At 42.5% G+C, this 24,579-nt stretch overlaps 1 protein-coding gene, 1 long non-coding RNA gene and 1 other non-coding gene across 4 annotated transcripts; 2 read left to right on the forward strand and 1 right to left on the reverse strand.

Moving 5' to 3' along the window:
* The first annotated feature begins 96 nt into the window (after positions 1-96).
* Positions 97-14,193, forward strand: htr2ab (5-hydroxytryptamine (serotonin) receptor 2A, genome duplicate b). 2 transcript variants are annotated; one of them, XM_076302665.1, is made up of 5 exons: positions 97-242; positions 2,103-2,111; positions 3,581-3,770; positions 11,774-11,974; positions 13,320-14,193. In XM_076302665.1, the coding sequence occupies exons 1-5, from the start codon at positions 210-212 to the stop codon at positions 14,141-14,143; spliced, it is 1,257 nt and encodes a 418-aa protein (XP_076158780.1). In that variant the 5' UTR covers positions 97-209; the 3' UTR covers positions 14,144-14,193. The 2 variants fall into 2 exon arrangements, with proteins under 2 accessions (XP_076158780.1, XP_076158778.1); XM_076302663.1 differs by lacking the exons at positions 97-242; positions 2,103-2,111 and adding an exon at positions 2,032-2,093 and having other exon boundaries at positions 3,005-3,770.
* Positions 14,194-17,447: 3,254 nt separating this feature from the next.
* Positions 17,448-18,342, forward strand: LOC143141981 (uncharacterized). The gene is made up of 3 exons (XR_012990849.1): positions 17,448-17,516; positions 17,603-17,727; positions 17,920-18,342. It is a non-coding gene; the product is annotated as an uncharacterized LOC143141981 (long non-coding RNA).
* A 2,944-nt stretch (positions 18,343-21,286) lies between these two features.
* Positions 21,287-21,368, reverse strand: trnas-cga (transfer RNA serine (anticodon CGA)). Its single transcript has one exon. It is a non-coding gene; the product is annotated as a tRNA-Ser (tRNA).
* Positions 21,369-24,579: the final 3,211 nt, after the last annotated feature.

The following is a 24,579-nucleotide window of genomic DNA, read 5'->3' on the forward strand; positions in this document are numbered from 1 at the left end:
TGATGCATTTTTCAACAAACACCCAAGAGGTTTAGCATCCTTGCTAGCATTTCATGCATTGTCTGGGTGACACCACCTCTTAAACTGCAAATCACACCAAACAATCATCATGGAAGGTAATTGAAAAGCACCATGAATTGCTAAAGAATTTGGGCATTGGTGAACCCACAAAGAAAACGATCAAATCTTCAGAAACATTTGTCTGCAGAATGTACAATGTGCACAGAACAGACTCTGTTGATGCAGCACTGCATTTATTGTTCCCCAAGATGGGGAACCCAGTGGCTATGGCCCCAACAAGTGATGCACTCCTTTTTCATTTGATGCGAGTACATTTTAAAAGGGGCAGCCATGGCCTACTGGTTAGCACTTCGGACTTGTAACCGGAGGGTTGCCGGTTCGAACCCCGACCAGTAGGCACGGCTGAAGTGCCCTTGAGCAAGGCACTTAACCCCTCACTGCTCCCCGAGCGCCGCTGTTGTTGCAGGCAGCTCACTGTGTGTGCTTCACCTCACTGTGTGTTCACCTGTGTGCTGAGTGTGTTTCACTAATTCACGGATTGGGATAAATGCAGAGACCCAATTTCCCTCACAGGATCAAAAGAGTATATATACTTATAGTTATATACATCAAACAGTGACATGGAGAAATGCCCATTAATACCCCCAAACCTGAACTTCCTGCACTCTCTGAGATGGGATGGAAACTTGGGGAATCTGGACAGCAGCCCATACTGATGGCACTGAGTCCCATTCCAGACAGTTGCCCTGAGATGCTAGCCTGTGCATGCAAGAAACAATGCAAGACAATGCACATCAATCTGTTTATGCCAGCAACAGACAGATGAGATGAATGCAGTAATGCCCTAACTTGTTATGACAAAAACCGAATGACACTTAATAACAGAAGCGTAATGTCATAAATGTGTATTACTTGTTTATGACACATTCATGTCAGTGTCATGTCACTCTTATGTCGATACTGTCAAGTAAACCCGAAGGTTTAATAATAACAATGAAGTTGTGACTCAGTTACTCACAAGTTTTTGCCAGGCACTGCGTCAGCTATCGCTTCTTCTGAAGGCGTAATGGTTAGATGCCATCCTCTCGCTCTCTCTATCTCTGTCTTGCCCTGGCTTCAAAGGACATGCCCAGTAAATTCCCAGTGGTGCTGTCAAACAGATGAGTAATTTCTTTGATGCCTCCATCCACCACATATGGCCTTACTCTCTCCACCTCTCTCTAATTTCTCTCTCCCTCCTTTTTTTCTCACAGCCAAAACAGACCCAAAGCTAATTCTAGGCATTTTCACCTCTCTTCTTTAATGAAAGGAGGAGAGAAATATTCTTAGTGTATTAAATATTGAATGTGGGCGTGAATAATACATTGTTAATACATAATAATGATATTGTCCTGAGGTGCTGGATCAGCCTGAGTTAGACTTTTAGTAAGCCTTTAATATTTCATTCCTGGTGAATGCTATATGCTGACGGCTATCACAGCAACATGTAACTGTCTGTCATCATCAACTCTTTTTTTTCTCAGAATGTTTCAACAGTTGGTGCTTTAGAGAGAAAGGAGAGGGAGAGAGAGAGAATAGGAGAGGGAGAGAGAGAGAATAGGAGAGGGAGAGAGAGAGAATAGGAGAGGGAGAGAGGGTGGGAGAAAAAGAAGAGGAGGTTAAACATAATAGAGAGGAAGGAGAGGGAGGTCAGAGAAAGAGGAGAGATCGTGGGTGAGAGGCAGGTTTGGGGGGAGGTGTGTGTGGGAGAGGGAGGTAAGAGAAAGAGGGGGCAAAGGAGGGAAAGAGAGAGAGAGAGAGAGAGTGGGAGAGAAGAGGGAGTGGAGAAGAGGCAGTGTGGAGAGTTGCAGAGGACAGTGAGAGGTGAATGGAGGGAAACACTGAGATACTGAGGAAGTAAGCAGGGTGCTAGAGAGAGAGAGAGAGAGAGACGATCAGCTGCAAAAGAGATGAAAAGAAGGGGGGGGGGACAGAGGAAAGGACGAGTTCATCTCTATCAGAGACTCAAGTAACCGCTCAGCTGCTGAGCAGGAGAGACGGTCACTCAGGACTCCTCTGCCGCTTTCTCTGAGGTAAGGCAGTTCCCACCTGTGTGGAGTGAGTTTCGTGATAAAGATTAAGAGGTATGCATATGTGGTGAGTGTTTCTGTGTGATACGGTGGTCTACACCTGTGTGGAGATAGGTGTTAGGTATACAATATGAAATCTGGATGTATGTTCAGGGTCTCTATAACTTTAAGTAGTATAAGGTTGAAGTCAAAATATGTCTTGAATGTGAGTGTGGAAAATCAAATCAGTACACATTCAGTGAGCTTCAGTATGATCTATATGTTAAAGCAATGTGTCTACTGAGTATTGTCCATATCAGGCTTACTCTGTTGAGAAATACTAATAAAAATAGTATCTTTTGGTGTTGCCCTTTGAGATTCAGTACCTAAATGACACATTTTTGTTGTGAGTGAGTGGATGATTGCTTTTTAATGGCTGGACATCTATATCCATATCCAGATTTGTAACTTTTAGTAGAACCAACCAAAGGGCTTTTTTTAAAAACCAATAGTTGCTCTTTAATGACCGACATGACATTCTGTGTCATTGTACATGTGTGCTTGTAGCTTGTGTGTGACTTTGCAAAGTGTGTCTTGGGTGATTTCACCCCTCTCACGACTTGTCTCACCTCCGGGTGTACATGCATTGCTGTGCATTTGTTCATGCGTGTCCGTACATGTGTCTCTCACTGTGCACGCGCTTGTGTGTGGTGTGTGTGTGTTTGTGTGTGTGTTTGTGTTGTGTCTTGCACAGAAGCAGGTGCATGTGGTTCAGTGGGTTTCTCCACAAGATTCCTGGGGGATTAAAACAAAGCAATTGCCTTTGGGTGTGTGTGCATGTGTGTATAAGTGTGTGTATTTGTTTTGCTTTGTTTGTCTGGCTGAATATGTGCTCGCCCTTCACACTTTCCTCACTCTCTTTCTTTCCCTGTTAGGCTGACCTCCTTCAGGCTTTGCCTGTGTCTGCGGACCAGAAGAAACACGCATACATTATGCTAACGTGGGATTAGTACGGTTACGGCTACACTAAACTCACATCGCCTGAAGCTGAAAAAAAAGAGAGAAGCTGTCACCCTGAATAGATTTCCCTCTCACACTGCTCTTTATGACTACACCAACATGATTCCTTATTCCTTGTAAGCTACTCTTATGGACAAGGACAGTCATGTTTTTAGATAACAGCGCAGACTGGATGGAAATTCCAATGGGACAAAAGGATGATTTAGCAACAGTGTATAGTTGCCATATAATGTTCGTTCAATGAGCCTGGTGTCATGAGGGTTGAAGGCTTTGCCATGATGGCACGCCAGACCAACCAATCAAAGTTCATGTCCTCAGTCATCTCTGCTATGACATTACCTCCTTTTGGTTCTGAAATGTTGTCCCCCGAAGTAGAAGTGGTTCTGGGATATGTAGTTCACAACGAGTCCGTGGAGTGCAACAGGACGGCGGATGCGAACAAGACGTCGGGGTCAGGGTGTGTGGTCTCGGCTGCGACTCAAACACCGAAGAACTGGGCGGCGCTCCTGATCCTGGCAGCCATCATCATCACCGTCATGGGCAATATCCTGGTCATCATGGCTGTCACGCTGGAGAGGAAACTTCAGAACGCCACCAACTACTTCCTGATGTCACTGGCCGCCGCAGACCTGTTGCTTGGCCTCCTGGTCATGCCCATCGCCATGGTCAACATCCTGTATGGTGGGTACCGTGTGTGTGTGTCTGAGTGAGTGTGTGTGTGTGTGTGTGTATTGGGGCTGTGTCTGTCAGTGGTGTATTTTAAAAAAAAACACACACACACATGAAGGAATGTGGTGATATGGATAAAGTATCCATCAAAAACAATCTGATCCAACCCAGTATTTGATTAGATTGATGATTCGATTACAGAGAGAGGGATATATATATATATTTGAAATTATATTTCAAGAGATTTAATAGAAAACGCTAAAAAAAAAAACAGCCTGGAAATGCATTTAGACAAAGCCAATGTCAGAACCAAACAGGCAGGTTGTGAGTCTTTGTGCCTTAACAAAGTCCTGTGGCCATCCTGGATCTCTGTGTTCTGCTGCAGCTCTCCGTGTGGAGTGTGCAGTGACTCAGGCTTACCTATTTAGACCCTGACCATCGGAGAAGAGCCTTTGTTATTCTGTACCCACAAGAGAATAGAATGAGACATGGCACAGCTCAATGGTAAAGTGCTTTTAGCACAAGCGTAATTTACAGTGTTTTTATGCTCTTAACATACCTGCAATTTTTTAGGGACATTACATTTGAAAGGGAATTTACAAAAGGGCATATAGAACACAGAATCAGAATGAAAGTGTAATTAGTATTCCTTTACTCTGCATGAATTTCAGCTTAGTATATATTTTGTATACAATAATAGTTTTTAATGAAGTAAATTTGTAATTCTATTTGTATAATGATATGAATGAAATTGTATTTGTATAATGATAATGAAATTAAATAAATAGGCTTATATGAAAGTAAGTAAGTAAATAAGTAAGTACATTTTATTCATATAGCACATTTAAGACCAAAGTGCTTCACACAGTAAAAAGAAAGTGAACCAAATGTATATAAATCAAGTCTTCCTGGAACTTTCCTCACAGCAAGTCAAATCCAGAATAAGAACATCCGGTATGGTCATTATTTTCATTTTTTACTGTTTCCCCAAACAAACTCTTTCATTTTTGACATTTCAATATGTTTCCATCCTCAAGGCTGCCTTGTTTATAGCATCAAGTTATACCCCATCTGAATCCCTGAGAATATTGCTTTCCACTGAGTGAAACTTGAACACTTCCTCAGACAGCAGCCGATTCTGGCTTACTTTAGATTCAGGGCCTGGATCAAGAGCCACATGAGGGCCAGAACTGTTCCATGGATGTGCAGCTTACGCTGTTTTTCCTGGACAGTGCTGTGGCGTTTGTGACGGCATTGACTCAGGGTCTTTTGTTTCCTTTTGTCTTGCAATGTTGTGGTAACTGTGATGGTACTAACAATTCCAAGGGTCTGTGGCTATGTGGTCTCCTGGGCCGTGAAGGGGTGATCAGGTGACTTACCACCAGGGTGTTTTGCTAACTGCTGTTCTGGGCAATGCTGTGATTGTGATGGAACTGACGTGGAGAGAAGACCATCAGTAGTGTCCTGTGGTCAGTGGCCTGCTGAGTAACCGCTGGTGTTCTCGCTACCTGCGGTCGAGAGGCATCCTCCTGAGAAGCAGGAGATGAATCATCCTCTGTTTGTCAGCCATGATTTAGCCAGAGTCTGACTTATGAAGGCTTGTCAGATTCTGTTACCCCCTCCCCCCTCCCCACACCAAGGCTCTATCCTTTTCTTTTTCTCATTTTGTAATCTTTCATTCTCTTTCTCTCTCTCCTTTCTTTTGTGACTGTCTTTTCATCTGGAGTGTTTCTTCTTGTTGCACAGTTTATTTGCATGTGACAGGATGACTCAGATCAGACCCGCGCTTAGCGTGTCTCCAGAGGAACGTTTGTCATGGAGTCAGGAATATTCATCCTCACTCGCTCACACTGATGATGCCCCCTGTGTTTAGGCTCCAGGTAAACTGACATGTAGCCTACAGATGGCTTTGGTAGCCAGGTCCTGGGTACACAAAATTACTTCAATTCATCTACGGCTGCTGGCCCATCCAATAAACCTATGCTGAAACTAGACTACTCTAGAGAGAGAGAGAGACTACTGTCGGCTTTTTGAACCAGTTATTAATGCAATAAAACGCCACTGCACACTGATCATTCATATTTTAGATCATTTATCCCATGCAAAAAATATACAATTCACATACATATTTTCTATCTCATGTGGACTTGATGTGCTATTTCTACTTTCTCGCAATCAATTAACACTTCAGATAATAATCACTTCATCATTTCTTCATTTTTGATTTAGAAACAACCAGTAATATATGCTGCATTTCTTTGTTGCTGTTGCTGTATTTGATGGCCCAGTGTTTGAGTAGTACCACACAACTCATCTATGTCCTTGCCGTTCAGTGTTGATATCACAACACTCAGGATTCCTCATCACTCCAGAGCCACAGCAACCGCTTGGGGTCTGTCACCAAGTCTCCATGTTGCCGTCTCCACAGCGACAAGCGCACACAGGAACAGCCAGCTCTGATTAGCCTCCACCGCTGGCCTTTTGGAGACACGTATGCTGCTGTGTGTCAGGATAATCGAATGCCGCCCAGTAGTGGGTTGACCGGTGGTCAAGGACCCCGTGTTATTAGAGGAACCGGAGAAGGGTTGTTAAAGAGACTGACAGTTATTTAGATGAAAAGATTACTCTCAGCAGATAATGTGTCATGGCATCACTGCTTATGCCTGCTGTTTCCAGGTTAAGGCAACAGATGAAAAATGTCAGACAACAGCCCATGACACATCAAAGTGGCAGGTAAAACAGGTGGTTCGTTGGGCAGGCAGATTGGTGAACATGTGCCCAGTGTGGACCTGATCAGAGGTAAACAGGTGGGCAGAACTCAAATTCAAAGAAATAATAAGACTATTAATATTCATTAGAAGATGTGATGACAGGTGGAATACATCCTTTAGATATCAACTTAAAACGTCCCACAGTGAATAAAATAAAAGAGCCACTTCCCACAATGAGTTCCTAACATATAGGCTGCTGTCACTGAACTCTTACTCTGATGTTAATTGGGAAAAAGCAGCCATATGTCATTTCCTTGACCCCACAATGCCCCGGTCTGCCAGTCATCTGTCATCAGCTTCAGCCACAAACAATTCAGTGGCAGGGAGAAGTTGACACATTGGGCCTGGTTGCCAACTATCCATATGGATCAGTAAATAATAATAACAATGATAATACATTTATTTTTTATAGCGCTTTTCTAGACACTCAAAGACGCTTTACAGTTTTTACATAGATACAAACAAACAGACAAGGTACATGGACAAGATTTCATAAACAGAGAAAAACACACAGGTACATGAACAAAGCAGGAAGACAAAACAAGAGAGGTGGGCAATGAAAAAAGGAAAAGCCGGGACAGTCCACAAAGGCAAGTTTGAAGAGGTGAGTTTTGAGAGCCTTTTTGAAGGATGGTAGGGTGTTTGACTGTTTGGTGTCGGGGAGGACGTTCAAGAGGGAAAGTGCAGCAGCTGAGAAGGCCCTGTTGCCCCAGGTCCAGAGCTTAGTCCTGATGGTCTTGAGTGTGTTTGCATCAACAGACCTGAGGTGGCGGGTGGGGGTGTGGTGGATGAGGAGGTCGAAGAGGTATGGAGAGGTTATTGAGAGCTTTGTATGTGAGGAGAAGTATTTTGAAGTTGATCCTGAGTTTAACTGTATACGTAAGTATAAGTATAAATACTCTTTTGATCCCATGAGGGAAATTGGTCTCTGCATTTATCCCAATCCGTGAATTAGTGAAACATACTCAGCATACAGTGAACACACAGTGAGGTGGAGCACACACTAATCCCGGCGCAGTGAGCTGCCTGCAACAACAGCGGCGCTCGGGGAGCAGAGAGGGGTTAGGTGCCTTGCTCAAGGGCACTTCAGCCGTGGCCTACTGGTCGGGGTTCGGTGACTGGGAGCCAGTGGAGGTTGTGGAGGACAGGGTGATGTGATGTGGTCATGATGACGGATGGAGGTGAGAAGGCGGGTAACTGAGTTCTGGACGTATTGGAGTTTACTGGTCATTTTGTTGGGTAGTCAGTACAGAATGCTGTTGCAGTTGTCCCGTCTGGAGGTGATGAGGGCATGGATGAGTGTTTCAGCTGCGGTGATGGACAGAGTGTGGATCAGTGATCGCCAATCCAGCTATTGAGGCCTTATCCACCTGTTGCAACATTAACCTGCAGTCCACATCCAAGCATTTGAGAGAGGGGAGCTTTTAAATCTGAGGTGCCAATCATTTCCATTTTCTTGCAGGAAGGCATGCTGCTTGCCTCAGTGCCTTGCTCCTCGATACCCTCCCTCCTCACACATAAACACATCACACAATTTTTCTTCCAGTAGAAAATCTATGACTGAGGTATGATATAGCAGCCTAAGAGAGAGAGAGAGAGAGAATAAAAGAAGGCCGAGAAATAGTCACAATTATGACTTACAAGCAAGGCCTGAAATAACATAGCATCAGCCAAGTCAGTGGAGAGCTCCCTGTACGTTGCTCCCTCTAGTCTGACGTAGGGCCTAAACAAACACACAGTTGCCCCCCTCCGACGCGTTGGCCAACTCCTTTGTTACTCGCCGAGGCGGAAGTGTGGGCATCGTAATTGGGTTGCGGCGCATAATTAGCCACTGATGACTTTTGGCGTGTAATGAGAGCGCACTCGGCCGTCTGGCGTGTCTGGAATTAGCAGCGGTGTGTCGGGGCGCGCCGCGATATCCTCGTGTGAGAGATGAAAAATCCCCTCGCTCGCCTCCATCTGTGCCTTTGATGCTGAATTAATTACGTGGTAATGATGCCGCGGTGCGAGCGGTGGTCGGGCCGAGGGGTTGAGGTGATGATGCTTCCTGTTCTGGGCCAGGCAGGCTAATATTGGAGCCAGGCTCTGTGTGTGTGTGTGAGAGAGAGAGAGAGAGATGATTTCATGCCTGGCAAGAAGCAATATGCTTTGTAGACAGTGTTCTAATTCTGTACTAGCTGCTGGCTGATTAGATGAAGCCACAAAGAAACCTAGGTGAAAAATGATACAGTGCTGTATACATCTCTCTCTTTGTCTCTCTCTCTCTCTCTTTCAGTCTCTCTCTCTCTCTCTCTAGGTTGCCCAGCAACATTGTACTGCTTCTGGAGGAGATTGATTTGGGATGAAATGTGATGTTTCTCTTTGTGAAAGGAAATGATCAAATGTGGGAACTTCAGCAGCACTGTGAAACATCACTTGGAGCAGTTTTTTCCCCTATCCGTATTGGATGAAACGACAAACAGAGTCAGAAAGTCACTCTGTCACACACACCCACCCACACACACACACACACACACACACAGAGACTCATACTATTTGATGTAAGGCATCCTGGCATCCTTTATTTCTCGCTCTCATTTTATTATTCATCATTCTCATCAGTCAGTTGTTTTATTCCTCTTATCATCCAGTTCTTTTCATTTCAGTGAGGTGCCTATTATCATTAAACGGTGATGTGTAGGCCTACAACCAAAAATAAATAAATAATTCATCTATTTCCTCTCCACATTCAGCTCTTCAGAATGGGAAGGATTGTGGAAGAACACATGTATTACAGCGTATTTGCCATAAATGTCAGATTTAAAACCTTTTGTAATTCCTCGCTGATACTTATGATGACCGAGTTAATCTTAGATAAACATCCCCACTGCTTATTCTGGTGTTGACTCATGTTGAGACATTGCCAAGAAGAGAGTAGTAGATTTGTGACGATCTGGAGAGTTAAGACCCTCCTGGCAGCGGAAGGCTGGATCTAGCAGTGTGTTTGTGTAGAAAGCCCCTCATGGGGAGAAAATGTGTGTGTGTGTGTGTGTGTGTGAGGCTTGTTATGCTGGCTCATATGGTCATGTGGCATCTAATGCCAGATGGTTCCTGAGCAGACAGCAGTGGCTAAGGTGGGGAAGACCCCTGGCTATCGCGAAGATTTCCTGCGACGGGGAAGGTATTGGCTATGGAGAACTTTTAATGGGCACTCTGATGCTCTGTACTAAGCGTCTAAAAGATGAACATTCCCTCATGCGTGGGGTGGGGTTAGATGTCTTCAGCAGAAGAAAGCAAGTGTCAGTAATGCGTCAACAAAAGTGTTCAAGATGATGAAATATAATTAAACTGACTGAGAGCTATCATTGAATCAGATAAGAAAAAAAAGCCCTCTAATGTTGTGAACATTCTGTTCTGCAACCAGCACCAGATATCCAATATAGCACTGTCCTGAATGTGACTGAAAAAAATAATTTACGAATGGTGGACAACTCATTGAAAGGTGGCACAGGGTGTGTGTGTGTGTGTGGGGGGGGGGGGGGCAAGTTGTTTATCTTTCCAGTTTGTGGTGAGAAACTGTTGTCAATGTGATTGGGTGCACCTGTTGTCTGTTCGCCTTCACTTGCTCCAGTAACACAATTATCCCTGTTCCTATATCGCCACTCCACAGAGCCACTGAGATACTCCATTGTAAATGAACAAGAGAGGCTATTGTCACTTAGAGCTTTGTCAACAAATTGTTTATCTTTCCAGTTTTGTGGTGGAGAAGCTGTTGTCAATGTGACTGGGTGCACCTGTAGTCCTTTTACTTTTCACTCACTCCAGTAACTCAGTTATCCCTGCTGGCACCACTCCACAGAGCCAGATACCATCACACACTAATGTTCTTCTGTTAGAAATAAGATAGTGTCATATTTCATGATAAGATAGTGTCATATTTCATGATGCAATGACATTACGTAATAATCGAGTTCTGAAGCAGGGAGAGAACAAGGAACAAAGTGGACATGTACAGCGATTGCCTCTCCAGGCTCGAGTGGACATTCTCCCTCAATTACCCCACAGCCCCACCGCCACACACACACCGCCAGCCTACTGCCTGTCTCTGTGATTTGTCCGTAGACCTTAGTGGTGGTGGTGTGTGTGTATGTGTGGTGTGTGTGTATGTGTGTGTCTGTGTGTGTGTGTGTGTGTGCTGAGAGCGTTTTTGTGGCTTGAAGTGCAATGGCTGCGGTTTTACTGATGGGATGTAATAAGCTCGGTAACTGCACCCAGAAAACGATCAGCTTAGCCCTGGAGCCGAGTTTAGCCCATACAGGGCAGCACAGCACTGTAAGACAGCCTCTTCCACCACTTCACTTTGCATTTTAAGAGAAAAAAACCCATGTTGCAAAACAACATTACCCTGAGTTTGAAAGTTATTTTCTTGAGTTCCCTAAACAAAGGAAAGTCTTCTCTGGTGTATGCCCTGAAAATATTTGAAATATTGTTCAGACCAAGGCTCTTAATCCTATCTAAACCAGAGATGTTTTTAAAACTCATGTTGGGGCATTGCAACATTCTTAGTGAATTCTTACTACTACTACCCCTGTGGCTACACTTGTGTCTAAAGTACTGCATGACTGAGTCAGACCTTGTTTAAACACTGTAAATATTCTTAATTGTCTGGTTTTAAATATGATACTTTTGTCACTGACAAAAAATGCAGAGGATCATCTTCTCTATTTACACAACGCTACAGTCACACATACTTAACTGTCACTTTGTTTGCGTACAGTGATCTTCTTTCGGATATGTTAGACCTGAATGCCGGGTGCAGTGGGAACTGTTTATTTGAATTAGTTAATTACTGTATATTCTCAGGAGACGTGTAGAGGGATCTTCCTGTCGCTTTCTCTTCATCCACTGCAGTTTGTCCTTGATACACCCTGACCTCCATGTCTATGATCATTTTCAGCATGCAGACTTTCATGAGCTAATAGATCTAGTCCTTGTTTATTACATTAGGAAAGAATAATACCTTATCCACTATAATACTAAGCATTTATAAATCATTAACTACTTTTCGTTTTATTAAAATCTTATAACCACTGAAGTGAATGGATTTCCGTAACTAATAAATTGAACGCTTGTAAAGAGATCCTTGAACTAAACTGCAATTTGGTAGCCGACTTCATCTGCAAATCAAATTTGAGAATTTAACTCATGCTTTGGTCATCATATTATCTGAAGTGAACCATCAGTGAAAAGCAATCTGTTTCGTAGATTACAGCTGGCCCCTCCCCTCAACTCTCTGTCCAATCTGGATCTTCCTGGACGTCCTGCTGTCCACGGCATCCATCATGCACCTGTGCGCTATCTCTTTGGACCGCTACATCGGCATCCGAAACCCCATCCACCACAGCCGATCCAACTCCAGAACCAAAGCCCGCATCAAGATTGGCGCTGCCTGGACAGTCTCTGTGGGTAAGAGCTGATTGTGTACCATTACTATATACCTCTGCCTGGATTAACATTAGTTCCATAATTGTGTTATAATTATGGTAAAGTACTCTACACAACACATTTAAAGGAATTATCCGGAGTAAAATTCACTTTAGATCAATTTACGGATGATTGGGAGTACATACGTTGAGTTGACATCAAATTCATGTCATTCGGATGTGTTTTGAGAAAGTTCGATTTTACTGTTTTTAGTCAAAACTCGTTAGCCTGGAAGTGACCAGGGCAAGTCATTTCGCCGCTACAAAACGCTATTTTTATACGTCTTCTACAGGTCCAAACAACATTACACTTACGTGGTAGTGAGTGGAGGGTCCCTAAAGCCAAACCGAAGTATCTCGAGGTCTTTATGTGGTCGGATATAGAGTCCATAATGAATTTCATCAAGCCAGTACCTTTCCGGAAATGTTGCTGCTGCAGCTGGCGTCTTTAGGGGAAAGTCCGTAGGAGTCGATTGCGGAGTGTGGAGTAACACGCTCTGGAAATTCACAATTTCGTCGCTGTTTTTAAAAAAAAAAAAAAAAAAAAACATAGTCCAGTCCATACAACTTCATTTCAATTTCGAAAGAAATACTGGACTATGTTTTTTTTTTAAAAAGCGTGTTACTCCACACTCGGCAATCGACTCATACGGACTTTACCCTGAAGACACCAGCTGCAGCAGCAACACTGACATTTCCGGAAAGGTACTGGCTTGATAAAATTCATTCTGGACTCTCTATCCGACCACATAAAGACCTCGGGATACTTCGGTTTGGCTTTAGGGACCCTCTACTCACTACCACGTAAGTGTAATGTTGTTTGGAACTGTAGAAGAGGTATAAAAATAGCGTTTTGTAGCGGCGAAATGACTTGCCCTGGTCACTTCCAGGCTAACGAGTTTTGACTAAAAACGGTAAAATCGAACTTTCTCAAAACACATCCGAATGACATGATTTTGATGTCAACTCAACGTATGTACTCCCAATCATCCGTAAATTGATCTAAAGTGCATTTTACTCCGGATAATTCCTTTAAATGATTGAAGTTCTGGGTACTGGGGCCGGATGATGATCACTGCTGCACTGAGTGGATGTAACTTGAGTACAGTCCAGTGATATTAACAGACTAATCTTTTGAAATGAGAAATATCAAGTGCAATTGCTGGGCACAGATCCAAAATGATCTTGCATGGGAAACTGGCCCGTTATGTAGGAGATTGTATTTGAGGTGCTGGGGCAGAAATACCTGAGTGTTACTGGACACTTTAATTAATCCTCTTGCTCCTCTCTCCTGTCTGACCCACTTCTGGCCTCTACCCTCTCCGCAGTCATCTCCTTACCCGTCCCAGTGCTGGGCCTTCAGAACCACTCCAAGTTCTTCCAGGGCCGAAGCTGCCAGATGACTGACGACAGTTTCGTCCTGATTGGCTCCTTCGTGGCGTTCTTCATCCCCCTCATCATCATGCTGGTGACGTACTTCCTCACCATCAGCACGCTGCAGAGCGAGGCTATGGTCTGCCTGGACCAACTGGTGCCCCGGCCCATGTGGGCGTCGGCCCTGGGCCTCCTCCCGCGCGGCTCCGTCTCCTCCGAGCGCCTCTTCCTCCAGCGCTCGCTCAGCCGGGATGGCGGGGATGCCACAGCGGTGACGGGCGTGGGGGTCCCGTTCGGCCGCCGCACCATGCAGTCCATCAGCAATGAGCAAAAGGCCTCCAAGGTCCTGGGCGTGGTCTTCTTTCTGTTCGTGATCATGTGGTGCCCGTTCTTCGTGACCAACGTGCTGGCTGTGGTGTGCGACGCCGCCGTGTGCCCTCCTGACCTCATGGGGGCACTGCTGAACGTCTTCGTGTGGGTGGGCTATATGTCATCGGCTGTCAACCCCTTGGTCTACACGCTCTTCAACAAGACGTACCGTGCCGCTTTCGCACGCTACGTGCGCTGCCGATGTAGGGAGCAGAGGAGGCCCCTGCAGTTCATACTGGTCAACACCATCCCACCGCTTGCCTACAGCTCCTCACGGATGCACTTGAGGGCCGATGGAACACTCAGGAGGGACACAGAACCCAGTGGTTTGGGGGGGTCTATAGGAATGAATGCACTGCAGTCCTCCAAATGCTCTGGGTATGAACCTGATGAGATTAGCCGTGTTTAGAACTTGGATGTTGGCACCAATGGATGTTGAGTTTCCTCTTCAACAGGGGACATAGGTCACATGACTGAAACTTGAAAGATATTCTGATGATCAAAAGAAATGTTGGAAAATGAACATTCTAAAGAATATCATTGAATATCATGTTCATTGAATTCAACATCGAATTTTATATCAATTGTTGCGGAACGGAACCTTAGAATGTTGAAAAATCCACACCTTTAAGGCGGGGATCACATTAGCCAGCGGCAAACGTAATGCAACGATAAGTTAAGATAAGTTTTAGATAGATAGAGATAGATAGATACTTTATTGATCCCCAAGGGGAAATTCAAGTTTTATCTCATTCCTAAGCAACACAAACGGTTTGTCAATTGAATACACTCGCGTTGCGCTTTGAAAGTTGAACCAAGTTCAACGCTCAGCTTGTTCAACGCTAGTGTCACGCCATCGTTGCCACCGTTCCGCTGCCGAACCATAGAGAACATAGAGAATAGAAAACCTGCTGCTTGCCGCTGGCTATATGTGATCCCCGCCTAAGGGTTAACTGACAGAAACTGAGACGTGAAAGTTTTTATTATTATTATTATTATTATTATTATTATTATTATTATTATGATGAAATACACAATACATACACAATGTGTGTTTTTGGTAGCCTATGTATTTTCCTCTTTTGAAGACAGCCTTTGATAGGTTTGTTAGTGTAAGGCCCGTTTCACACTGGGCGCGTGGTGGCGTGTCCGTTTTTATTTCGGCTCCCGTGTTAACAGATTAGACTCATACCTGTCAACATTTAGCTTTCCAAAAACGGGAGATTTTTTTTTGGGGGGGGGGAGGGGGGCACCAGTGTTTATACTGGATCTGTGTTTGCATATTTAATACGTTTCATACACGTGTTTCAACACTGCATTTCGGTCGTTGCTTTTACCTTACCATTACCTTACGCATGCCAGTTATGTAGCCTATCCACCAGCTGCCTGCCTGCAGCCTAGCCTACTTCCAAAACTCCAAAGCTGCTTGCTGTCAGATTTGGTTCCGAGGGCACAAGTTCAGTGTATCAACAACACTCAATAACAGTTTGTGATGTGTTAATCAATTCAATTCCCAACAATTTCACAACAGCTAGTTCTGGAGTAGGCCATTCAACTAGCCCGCTTGCTTACGACGGGACTCAGGCTGCGCAGTCGGCACCCGCTTCCTTATTTGGGTTTTGGGTTGCCAGGTTTTAGCCTATGACGAAACGGTTGAAATTGAAACTAAGTGATCGTGTATGTGTAGGGTGTATTTCATACACAATCTGGCAACCTGGAGTGTTGACAGGTATGGGTTACACTCGTCGTGCATGCTAGGAATAGGACTCACACGCCACATGTTGGAAGTGTTTCCATTCAAAACAGTAAAACAAATGACGTGAGAAAAAGAGACGTTTTAATTGGCGAGGGGCCGCTGCAGCACCACACCAGACAGCGTTTGGTAAGCAAAGACATAGAGAAAACGCTACGCAACTGACACGCACACACTCTCAAAAATGATGTGTTAAATAATTACACATTTTTTGTGTTATCACAATTTTAACACAATTTGTGTTATTTTGTGTTGTTACTGTGTTATATTACTGGAATATACTGCCCAACACAAAATGTGTTAAATTATTGGCCAATCCCTGGTGTCCTGGATGAGCCGTTACCCTGAGAGGAGAGGTTCTTTTCTCAGCACTTCATTTTGGCGCACTGGAATAAGTTGCAAGTGGCACATAGAGTGGAATTAAATGTCTGAATAAAAGGTAAGGTAGACCCATGTCTTCAGACGTATTTGTTATGTTTATTTTAAAGACTGTTGCAACTTGCAATATTGTAATGGTTAAATGATAATAAAGTCCAGCATCGATTGTTAGCCAAGTAGCTCTAGCAGCTAACGTTAGGTTATTGATTAGCAATCGTTATGCTAGTCCATGTTAAGTCAATCCTGACCTTACATTAACACACTCTGAAAAACACTGGCATACATGTAGAAACTAAAATATTCTAACGTTACCTCATCTCGTATTACTATGTGGGTAAATCCGCATTTTGGGTAGCTGCTAAAGTTTTAGCTATGGACAGCTAACGTTAGCAAGGTTTGTGGTAACTGGTATGACCTTGTAGCTAGTGCTAACAAGGTATGAAATGCTAACGGTATGGCTCAGGATGTCAAAACTACAAACTACTATCTACGTTACAAATTACGATAAGTTACAACACTATCTAACTTACTATAACTACTATAAATCATGATAACCACCGTTATTTATTTAGAAGCTGATTCACTTTTACTTGCATAGATAACGGTGACCGTTTTATTCTGAACAATCGGTGGTTAACGTTACAAGCCATAATAGACATAAGGTCAGGTTAACGTGAATGTAACGTTAGTCGTTTTTGTTATAGGCCTATGCAGTTATATCTCTTCTGCTCCACGACATAACATTAGAACATGTTCACAAATAGTCTAGCAAGTTAACGATGATGAATGAACTTAATGCATTTAGAAGCTACCACGCTGCCAAGGGAAAACACATTTGCATTCCGAACGCGACACTAACGTTAGTGAACACGGTTTGATGAAACGATATTGCATGCAGTTAGTAGAAGCTAGACCCAGTGTTGAACTAGCTTCTACATCTATGCACAACGTTATGATTATCTTTTATAGTTTATAGAGTGTGTAGTTTGCTTTTTTGGGGTGCAGTTTAAGCAATAATGTGACACATTAATGAAACAGTAATCAATGCTGCCATTTTGATAATAACCTAAAGTAACATTTCGTTTCTGACCAGTTCGCTAACGTTAGTCACCCAGATTGTGTGTTCTTATTTTGGAAATGCTGAATGATTTAAAAAATAAACAGTATGGAAGTTGAAATAAGTTATGTGTTCACAATATGGTGTGAAATCAAATTTATAATAATCTATTTTGTTGCAGCTACAAGGTTGTGGATTGCTGCTAGACATCCAACGTTGGAGGTTTTTGCAGAGTTTACACGCTTTGTGGACATGCCATATATGGTGAGTGCATATTGTTTTGGGACAATGAAAATAATGAAAGTTGGATGAATTGTCTTTAATCCCTCTGATATCATTCTAATTTTTCAAATACCTATTTGTAATAAAAATAGTAAAATAAAGATGAAAATAATGAAAGTTGGATGAACTGTCTTTAACCCCTCTGATATCATTCTAATTATTCAAATGGCTGTATTTTGTCCATTTATGTACTTTGACACAGAATTTGGAAAGATGTTTCCTGGAAAAGCTGCTGTTCATCTGAAAATGGGAGGGAATGTCCACAAGTGAACCTGCAGCTGCCTTGCCACCAGTTCCTGAGCATGATTGATGGTAGGAGGAATTATCTCTATTAAGCTTTTGTGCTACAGTGAATGAATGCAATTGTAAGAGTTTACTAAATTTGTTTGTTTTTATAGTTTCATGTTACAGAGCTCTTCATAAGCTTGTCCATCTGCTGCCCCCCACTGCATCAGGCAGGGGCAAAGGGAACACCAAATGCAGTGTGAAGTCAGCTTCGGGCTACCTTTTGGATATAAAACCGGTAGGCCCCTCCTATAGTAAATGTTTCTTTTGTGTGCTTATAGTACGGAACGCCTATATTGTATTTTTTTATGGTGCAATGTTATATCTGGTATAATGTAAAATGAGTATTGTCAATTTGTAAATGGTTTGAAACCCTGCACATGTCTAATGACTTGTTTATGTTCTTGTTCTTTCTTTAAAAGACTGACAGACTGGAACCAGCATTTCCAGTGTGCTGAACAATCCTCCTGATAGATCAGTAGAACATCGCCAGCCCCACTTGGTGTGCATTGCAGATCCGTCCGCCTCCGCCCAATACATCATTGTTGCAGAAAACGACAAACTTGCCATTCCTCTTAAGGAAAACGGTTTGAGAAGTTATGCACATTTCACCAGAAAGTGAAAATCAAAATGTTTTTCTTAAGGATACTTGTTACAAAGTTTTTCCATAACCATTTCCATGCAATTGCTGTCCAGAGAACAGAGGACTTTAAACTAATTAGTATAAGAGATTTAATTGATTTTAGACCAATACATTTGATATTTTTTAACAATGATATTTTTGTAAACCCTCGTTATGAACTTGTGTAATGTTTATGTGTACAATATTTGTAATAAATAATACATAATTTCACATTAGGCTGTCAGGAATTCATCTTTATTGCACACACTATTTGGTTTAAATAATTTCATAATTGTCTTATCTGCTAAGATCCATAAATATACTAAAAATATAAATAAAATGACAACATGCACTTCATTATGCTGTGATTGAATTGACATTGTTGTTTATTATTGCTATTATCCTTCTAATAGTCTGACCAACATCTTAATTTGCTCCCTGTTAAATTTAAGTATTATATTGTCTTGTATTTGTATGTGGCTTTGGACAAAAGCATAACCATAACCAAATGAAAGTAACAATAACCAAATTGACACAAATTGTGTCAACTATAACACACAGGTGTGTTAAAATATAAACACAGTAACTGTGTTAACCATTACCAAATTGTGTCAACTATAACACACAGGTGTGTTAAAATATCAACACAGTAACTGTGTTACATGGGTTTAACACAAAAAATAACACAAAATGTGTTGTCCTTACCTAAACACATTGATGTGTTAAAAATGTGTTGTTTCCAACACATCCTTTTTGAGAGTGCACGCGACGTTCACGCCACGTTCCCGGTGTGAAAGGGGCCTTATTTCATAGACATAATATAGTGGCCTACTTTATTCTTCTATGGTTGACACATGCTTAAATGTGAAGAAATTAGATGGACAGGGATAAAATCAAGAGATATAGGTAATTGCATGGCCAGTTTTACTGCTTCTATTTTTTTCTTTAGCCTGGTGTTGTTGAGTTTAATCAACGGCCTCTCCTCGTATATCAGAGGGGAAGGGATTGTGAAGGCAGGGGAAGGAAGACCAGAAGTTGCAGCGTCCAACATCATTATTGGTGTTGTTTCGGGAAGCCCGCTCAGATGTAATTGTTCCTGTGGGACTCGTGAATGCATAGGGATCCAATCTAATTGGACGGAAAATGGAGTTTCTCTCAAAAACACAAAGTATGACCTTAAACTCTCCTATCTAGCCAACAATGTGTCGATGTATAGGTTTAATGTGAGTCAGTGTATGCCTACCGTTTTTGAAAATGGAACTTGTTTGGCTCTTGTGAATAAATCATCCTTGTCTTAGGCCAGCTGTGGCCTAGCCTAGTTGGTTTTGTGACAGGCCATGGGCTGTGCTAAATTTGTGCTCATTCTTGCAGGGTCATAAAAATGCCTGATGCCACAAACACATGGATGGAGCTACTAGGGAGAGAGACCTTCACCACGGTACATATCGCAACCTATGATTGCAGTATTGGCTCTAATGGCTGCAAGAATGTAACATAGGCACGTAGAAAGTTGTTGCACCTGCATGTGCTCTTCTGCCATTAAACTCCCTTAGTCTAAACAACAAATAATGCACTTTTTACAAACGTGTAGCCACATTTGGTGCTGGACATAGGCTAGTCCAGCCTTTCTCAAACTTCTTTGACCTGAGGCCCGGTCATGGCAGACTCTGGGGTCATAGGGGCCCTATGATAGGGCCCACCTACACGTACCCCCCCCCCCCCCCCCCAATCAAATTATCATGATGATTACCATTATCACAATTATTATTATGCTATATTGTTATACATGCACTTTCACTTCAAAGCAGTCAATGTTTAAAGTGCTAACATTGTTCATAAAACGTTTGTGAAAAAATGCACATCAGAGGACTGCTTTACTAATGTAAGATATAATAATTACAAGTTAATTGCTTTTGCATGGTGGCACGCTTGAATGAGAAATACTTCTCAAAACAACAGCAACTATATGGGTGCTATTGTTTTGGAATGTTTCCCTCATGTAGGCTAAGCATCATACACTGGTAGGCAAATGGAGAAAAAATGTACATGCTTTTTAAAGAAATGTCATTTGAATGCCTGAATGTAAGGATTCAGGAAACATAATACCAGCTTTTGTATGGTAAACGGCGGAGCAGATAAGCGTAAATCTCTGGTCTGGAGATCTTTAATAGGAAGACTAATAAGTATAGCTTTTGGCTACGTTATATTCAAATTTGACTATACTCAGAGGCCTACTCAAATGCCGTTAAATAATTAAATAGCCTTAATTCCGACAGGTTGAAGCGGAGCTTTGCTACCAACGTTATCGGGTAGTTCAGTTTCTGTCGCGCGCACGCATGCATCAAATGAACGCTCATACCACCACTTAATTGTACGGCTCTATGTTTAATGACCTCGAATTAGCAAGTATTTCCTCCTGGTTGCAGAAACGTTTGTTTTCTTTTTCTGTCGGTCCTTGATCAATTGGGCAGCAAATTATCACACGAAGCACCGGGCCTAATTTCACTCCACGGCTCCGCGGACCAGTCTCCACGCTGGGCTAGTCGACCACATAGCCTACACTATGCAGTTTAACATTACATTTGGCATCGACAAAAATTGGTCATTAAATGCTTCTGCTTTTTACATGATGATGCGTGTGTGTGAGAGAGTGAGAGAGATGTTTAAGAGCTGTAGACTAACAAAGAATAATAGCCTTCTACCGCTACCCATATAGGTTGCGTGCATGTAGCTTTGCATGTAGGCCTACATGTTGACAGATCCCGTCGTCAGCTCAACTCTTATTTAATAGGTAGTTAGGAGAGAGTTTTCTCTATCACTCTAGGTAGGTCATAAACATCTGGGGAAGCACAGACACAACGTTGTGAGATACAGCATGTGTGGCATGAGTTCGTGTGAGATATGTCAACTGCATGCACTTTATGGTCAGTGTGTGAGAAATGCAGACCCCTACTAAAAATAAAAATCGTTCTATGCAAATACTACCACAATATTTAAGTCAGCTAATCGTCAGAATAAGCATCAAACTGCCACCTAGTGGTTAGAATCTCAATGTCCACGTGGTAAGCCTGCTAAATTAGATGGCTGCGTAAATGAAAACCTCGATCATTCAGTTATGTTTGTTAACCCTATCAGTTGACAGATGGTTGTAAGTTTTGTTTTTGGAAAAAAACATCGTCACGAACAGGATTCGAACCTGTGCGGGGAAACCCCATTGGATTTCGAGTCCAACGCCTTAACCTCTCGGCCACCGTGACTGTAAGAGCGCCTGCGCAGTGCAGCGCTCTTGTTGTTCTCTGTGAAATTTTAAACCAACCGTCTATGTGGCATGCCGTATTATTAAACATTCTCTGGTATATTGTACCCAGCAAAAACTAAAGTAAATTCTACAAAAACCACGTTTGAACATGGTGTTTGAACTGTGATAATTTACGAGGAAGTACATGCTGGTGTCTGACCCGTATACAGTCTATGGTCTGACCAGAACCAGAGACAAATCTTCCACTAGATGGGGTTGTAGGACAAGGACCGAGTCAAAAGAGGGTCGAGTCCAACACTAGCCTGACGAGCCAGGCCCACATCAAGATAGGGTGCGTCTAGATTTCTAGGCTATTCCAACACAAGACCGCGTCCCAAATGACAGAGACAGAATTCTCTTTGAGACCTCTTGCTTACCTATTAAGTATTAATATGTCAAAATATAGGCCTATGTGATACAATTGAAATAAAATGCATCACACATTTGATGTAGCCTAGTTGTATACACACCTGACAATTCAAGCTCCAAGTTAGTTACTTTTATTTTTTTTCAACTTTCAGACTTATGTTGACCATTTTGGCTCCCTCAGTTGGCTTTTCTTTTCATTTTTTCCAACTTCAGACATGTTCAGAGAGGATCGTAAAAAAGAAACGTTGTATCTAACGCTTAAGTTGGGCACAATGTGATACTAATGCAAGAAAAAGGAAAACTGGGTTTACCTTGCTGGGTTTACCTTACCATGCTGTCCTTTCAAAAGGGTAATGAAATTGCCATTTTTATGGACAAATCACTGCTTAGGTCAACTTTAGAGCTGAATATAGAGAATTGCCCAAGGGATAGGCCTATCACCGGGCAGGCACCCTCCCTATTCGTATGGACTAATTTGATTCTCAATAAAACGTTACATTTAGTTTATTTGTTGGGTAGTTTTGGTTGTTGTTGGAGGCGTTATTGCATCCCTTAGTTATGCCTCCCTCGCGATTGTAGCCACATGTGCATTTTTAAAACATTGTGATGTGAAATGCCACAAAAAGCGGTTTGTGAATAGGTCTTAGTGAGTTAGGAGTCCTCTCGACTTCTTTTAAGCTGTCCCAGACTTTTACTTGCTACTTTTAGGGCTAAAATGCTTCGTAAATTACTCTTTAGTCAAAAAAATTAGGAGTCGTTAAGTTACGAGTGACACGCCCATTATTTTTACGAGTTTCTCCTAAATTCGCCAGTTAGGAACTACTTTTAGCCTTAAAATTCTTTGTGAATACAGGCCCTGGCCTTCTGTTTTTTTTTTTTGTTTTTTTTAAGATTGCACACCTCTGCCTCCTGGATGACAAAGGGAGGACTGGGGGAAGTGGGAGGAGAGTGGAAGACTGCCGGTGACTGATTGTCCTCAAACCGGGTATAGGTAGTAGTGATGACATTTTGGCTTATTTGAGAAAAAAATGAGTATTTTTAAGTATTTTGTTGTTAAAAAAACTACATTTTTTTTCTAACGCTGCAAAATACATATTATTAAAATACTGCCCATGTCTGTCTGAAAGTAAGGATGGGCAAACAATTGTTGGGTGGGAAAAAAGGGAGGTGGGTGGCAGGTGAAAGACACAGTTAGTGAGCACTGAAATATTCTTTCAGCTCACTTTTTTCATGAATTTTAATTATTTGTTTAATGACTAAACAGAATGTATTAATTCTGTTTAACTCAACGCTGTGCTAAAGTGGTGATACATACCTTCACGTCCATGCTGGGATTCCATGGTTTTCTAGGTTCTTATTGTGCAGACTGCAGAGCATCTCAGACCCTGCTGAAGCTCTCTGACTTCTCTCCTGTAAGTAGCTCTCACACAGAATTTCTTTTTTTTAAATCCAGGCCTGGTAAATCCACGAGGATAGCAGTGTGTTTAGTATACTCTTTTGGTTGGCAAAACCTGCCATCATTCAATGTGCCTGCTGGTGACATAGGCCTAGTCCACACGTACCAAACCAATCTTTTTTTCCTCCTTCTTCCCTGGAACCGTATCAAGAATATATGCGTCCAAACGGATCCATCTCAACACGACTCAACACGTTACTTCATATCCCAGGCCTATAGGTGGCACTGTTTCTTTACAGAAATTGACCAAAGCAAATGTAGGATAGTCCGCGATTCACATTAGTTTTGGATTTCACCGCAAGTGCATAGGCTACTAAACGCTAGGCTTACCAAAGTTCTAGGCTATTCCGTCGCCACATTTATAATATTGCTATAATACCTTCGTTAGTAACAGTCGATACTTTTGCCTGCATTAAATCGCGCATTCGCATTTAGTGCGCTACCATCGGCTTAACATGAGTTCTAAGTGTATTTGTATGCTCATATCTGACTTCACTAGACTGTGAATGCATTTATTTATGTTTACATAAATTTACACCGGCACTATGCACAAATTAATTTAAACTTACACCGCACTTCCTTAATAACTTCTGACTAGTTCTCTCGCGTCAATGACAGTAGCTAGAATGCATCAAGAAAACACAGGGAAAACACTGTTCAGTCCACCAAGTAATTATAAGCTATTGACGCTGCGCAGCACCAGTTGTGATATTTATCCTACTGACTGTAATCGTAGGTAATGTCATGTATGAAAACTAGTATTGTTAGGCAATACTATATGTGTCAAGTCCAGGGCAGCTGAGGTGTGATGACATCATCAAAGTATGCGGTTTCGCCATCCAAACAAACTCGCAAGGGCTACGGTTTTCAGATTTTTCCACCCTGGGACCAGGTTTCAAAAAAGTGCGGTTTCGGGCAGTGCGTTTACAGGATTCGTTTGGACGATCGGCCAAGACGAAGCAAAACCGGTGCGTTTAACCCAAAAAGCGCCTCTGTGTGGACGGGGCCTTGGCATGCTTGGATGCACCAAGAATGCCACTAGTATGACTTATAGATCTTTTATGCCATAGAAACAGATTTCGTACCCCGTCAAGCCACATGTCAAGAAACGAATACTGGGGGGGCGCTGTGGCACAACAGGCTACAGCGCTCATACCATATACGGGTCCAAGTGCCCACAGGGACCCAGGTTCTAATCCGACCTGCGGTCATATCCCGGTCCCACCCCATCTCTCTCTCCCACTTACCTCCTTTCTCACTCTTTACTGTCCTATACAAATAAAGGCAAAAAGGCGAAAAATATATATAAAAAAGAAACGAATACTGTCATTGTTCCAAGGAGGCA

The sequence above is a fragment of the Alosa pseudoharengus genome, unplaced genomic scaffold, assembly GCF_046254945.1.
Source record: "Alosa pseudoharengus isolate Yale_2024_CS ecotype anadromous, Long Island Sound unplaced genomic scaffold, YU_APseudo_1.1 YU_APseudo_1.1_scf_24, whole genome shotgun sequence".
In the NCBI taxonomy this organism is placed as follows: Eukaryota; Metazoa; Chordata; class Actinopteri; order Clupeiformes; family Clupeidae; genus Alosa; species Alosa pseudoharengus.

Coding starts and splice junctions, on each gene's coding strand:
- htr2ab (XM_076302663.1), top strand. CDS start 3,344: ATGAGGGTTGAAGGCTTTGCCATGATGGCACGCCAGACCAACCAATCA. Junction 3,771..11,773: donor CATGGTCAACATCCTGTATG/GTGGGTACCGTG, acceptor TCTGTTTCGTAG/ATTACAGCTGGCCCCTCCCC. Junction 11,975..13,319: donor TGCCTGGACAGTCTCTGTGG/GTAAGAGCTGAT, acceptor CCCTCTCCGCAG/TCATCTCCTTACCCGTCCCA.